General features: G+C 50.8%; 1 protein-coding gene across 1 annotated transcript; it reads left to right on the forward strand.

Annotated features, from left to right (window-relative positions):
• The first annotated feature begins 954 nt into the window (after positions 1-954).
• LOC123409749 lies at positions 955-2000 on the forward strand. The gene is made up of 2 exons (XM_045102614.1): positions 955-1510; positions 1598-2000. The coding sequence occupies exons 1-2, from the start codon at positions 1203-1205 to the stop codon at positions 1653-1655; spliced, it is 366 nt and encodes a 121-aa protein (XP_044958549.1). The 5' UTR covers positions 955-1202; the 3' UTR covers positions 1656-2000.
• The last annotated feature ends 377 nt before the right edge of the window (positions 2001-2377 follow it).

A 2377-nucleotide genomic window follows, 5' to 3' on the forward strand; every position in this document is an offset into this window, starting at 1 on the left:
AATATGAGAAAGTGTTGACATTTCTTGATAGTCCTACTTATGAAGAGGTTGTGGCAGAAACTCGGATAAGATTGAAGTGGGTTGATCCAAGTGACCAAGTAGAATTATTAGGAAGATATGATGTTGGGTCGGCACACAAGTGTCGAATGAAGACAATGCCTATCAAGTCGAATTTGCATTGGGTTGCATACAAGGAGGCTGTTGCATCCTCGATAGACAAGTCACTCGAAGTGTTTGCTAATACGGTGGTCAATGCTCCTCTTCATGTTGACTTGAACCAACCCTTAGTAGATGATTTCAGCCCGTATAGTGGTGTGACACCTATTGTTGAGCATAAAGTAGAAGTGCAAGTCAATGAGTATCCCCAATCGGACCTAACCTTCCCTGTAAGAGCCCTGCCCTCGATAGGAAGCCCGGTGATCATAACAATATCCTCCAGAGTTATTGTCATCTCACCAAGAGGAAGGTGAAAAGAGTGCGTCTCCGGCCTCCAACGGTCCGTAAGAGCGGTAAGGGCCGTGGCGTTTAACCATGGTGGTGTGCCTTTAAAGTTGAGCACAAACTGAAGAAGATCCATTCTTCTTAAATAAGGCTCGTACCGAGGGTCATATAACACAGATTCATTCAGGTTGTGCCCCCTCAAACGAAGTACTGGAGAAACCTAAACCAACAAACGCATAATTTGTTACTTGTCACAACTTGTCACAATCCACTTGGCTGGGCCACCTGCATACGCACCACGCAATCGGTACCTACAGAGCGACGTTTACTGAACTTTTGCGATATTATTTTTGTTCCCATGGAAACTCCCTCTCCTGCATGGCACAGAAAAATGGCAATTTCCACATTCCCGAGACTACCCTTCGCCTCCCTAAGTGCGGAGCGAGGGTGTTACGGATATTTACCACCCTCCGCGAACCCTATAAAGCAGACCCAACACGTGACACCGCAGATACGCTCTCTCCGTTAGCCGAGTGGTGGTCAGCTAGCGAGCTGAGGCCACTCGTACGCAGTGGCATTCCCGTGAATACACGGGCGCCGGCCGGCCGGGGATCTCGCCGCCGGAGAGTGTAGAGCAGACTGTACAGAGAGAATAATTATTAGCTGTGCATATCAGGAGAGATCTTAGAGAGAGGGTAGTGGAGGTCTAGAGAGAGGGGCAGGGAGGGGGCAAGATAGAGGGGAGGGTGCGCAGGAAGCTGATGAGGCTCCTGTCGTTCGTGCCCTGCGGCTGCCGTGCGGGACCCATCGACGACGCGCCGCCTGCGGATCAGCTGCAGCAGCAGGCTGCTGCCACGACCACCAGGGACGGCGGCGCGGCGGCGAGGAGGAGGCGGAGGAGGGCCAGGTCGCTGGGCGGCTCGCCGCAGTGGAGGCCGGCGCTTGGGGACATCTATGAGGGTGTCGCGGTGGAGGTGGGCAAGGCCGCAGCGGGAGGGCGCGTCGCCCCGGCCAGGCCCGGCAGGGTGGCCTCCAGGGTCCTGCCCCGCGCGCACAGCGACGAATACAGGTACACGTCTCTCTCTCTCTCGATCTCTCGATCTTTGTGGTGCAAATAATCGAACCTAATTAATTACACGGATGTGAACGTGCGCAGGCACATCGAGACGGCGTCGTCGATGCCGGCGTTCGCGCCGACGGCGTTCCTGTTCTGATGACGGCGGCGGACCGACGTCGACGATGACGACCACCAAAACGAAGCAGCAGAATTGGAAATCTATATACAGGTTGCTATTACTGTCTACGTATTGCAGGACTAAGGATCTGTACAGGGAATAAACCGGCTCCTTGGCGAGCTGGATTAATTAATCAACTACGTAAGTGCGTGCCCGTGCGTGCCGCGTGTAAGTAAGTGTGATGTGTGTGTATCTAGGCAGGGTACGGTTGCCCTGCACTGTACATGCATCACGTACCATGCATGCACGACCTTGTAAATCCTATGTCGAACTCATGGTGTAAATGTCATGTGCATATATCTGTAATAAAATTACTATAGTCTACTCCCTCCGTTCCTAAATATAAGTCTTTCTACATGTTTCACTAATGGACTACATACAGATGTATATAGACATACTTTATATATAGATTCACTAATTTTGCTCCGCATGTAGACACCTAATGAAATATCTTAAAAGACTTATATTTAGGTATGGAGGAAGTATATGGTATTAAATCAAAGTATACAGTGCATCTCAGTTTACCGAAACATGCATATATTTCTTAGATGTACTACTTCCTAATCTCCACAACATGTATCCGCGGACAAATCCGGCACTCGTCAAGCAGAAACTTTTTCCACCCCCCCTCCCCCTCAACCACAAGCTCATGGGCGACTAGGGTTTTCTCGTGCCGGCACCACAAGTCCACAACCAATCTG

Source organism: Hordeum vulgare, chromosome 7H, assembly GCF_904849725.1.
Source record: "Hordeum vulgare subsp. vulgare chromosome 7H, MorexV3_pseudomolecules_assembly, whole genome shotgun sequence".
Lineage (NCBI taxonomy): Eukaryota > Viridiplantae > Streptophyta > Magnoliopsida > Poales > Poaceae > Hordeum > Hordeum vulgare.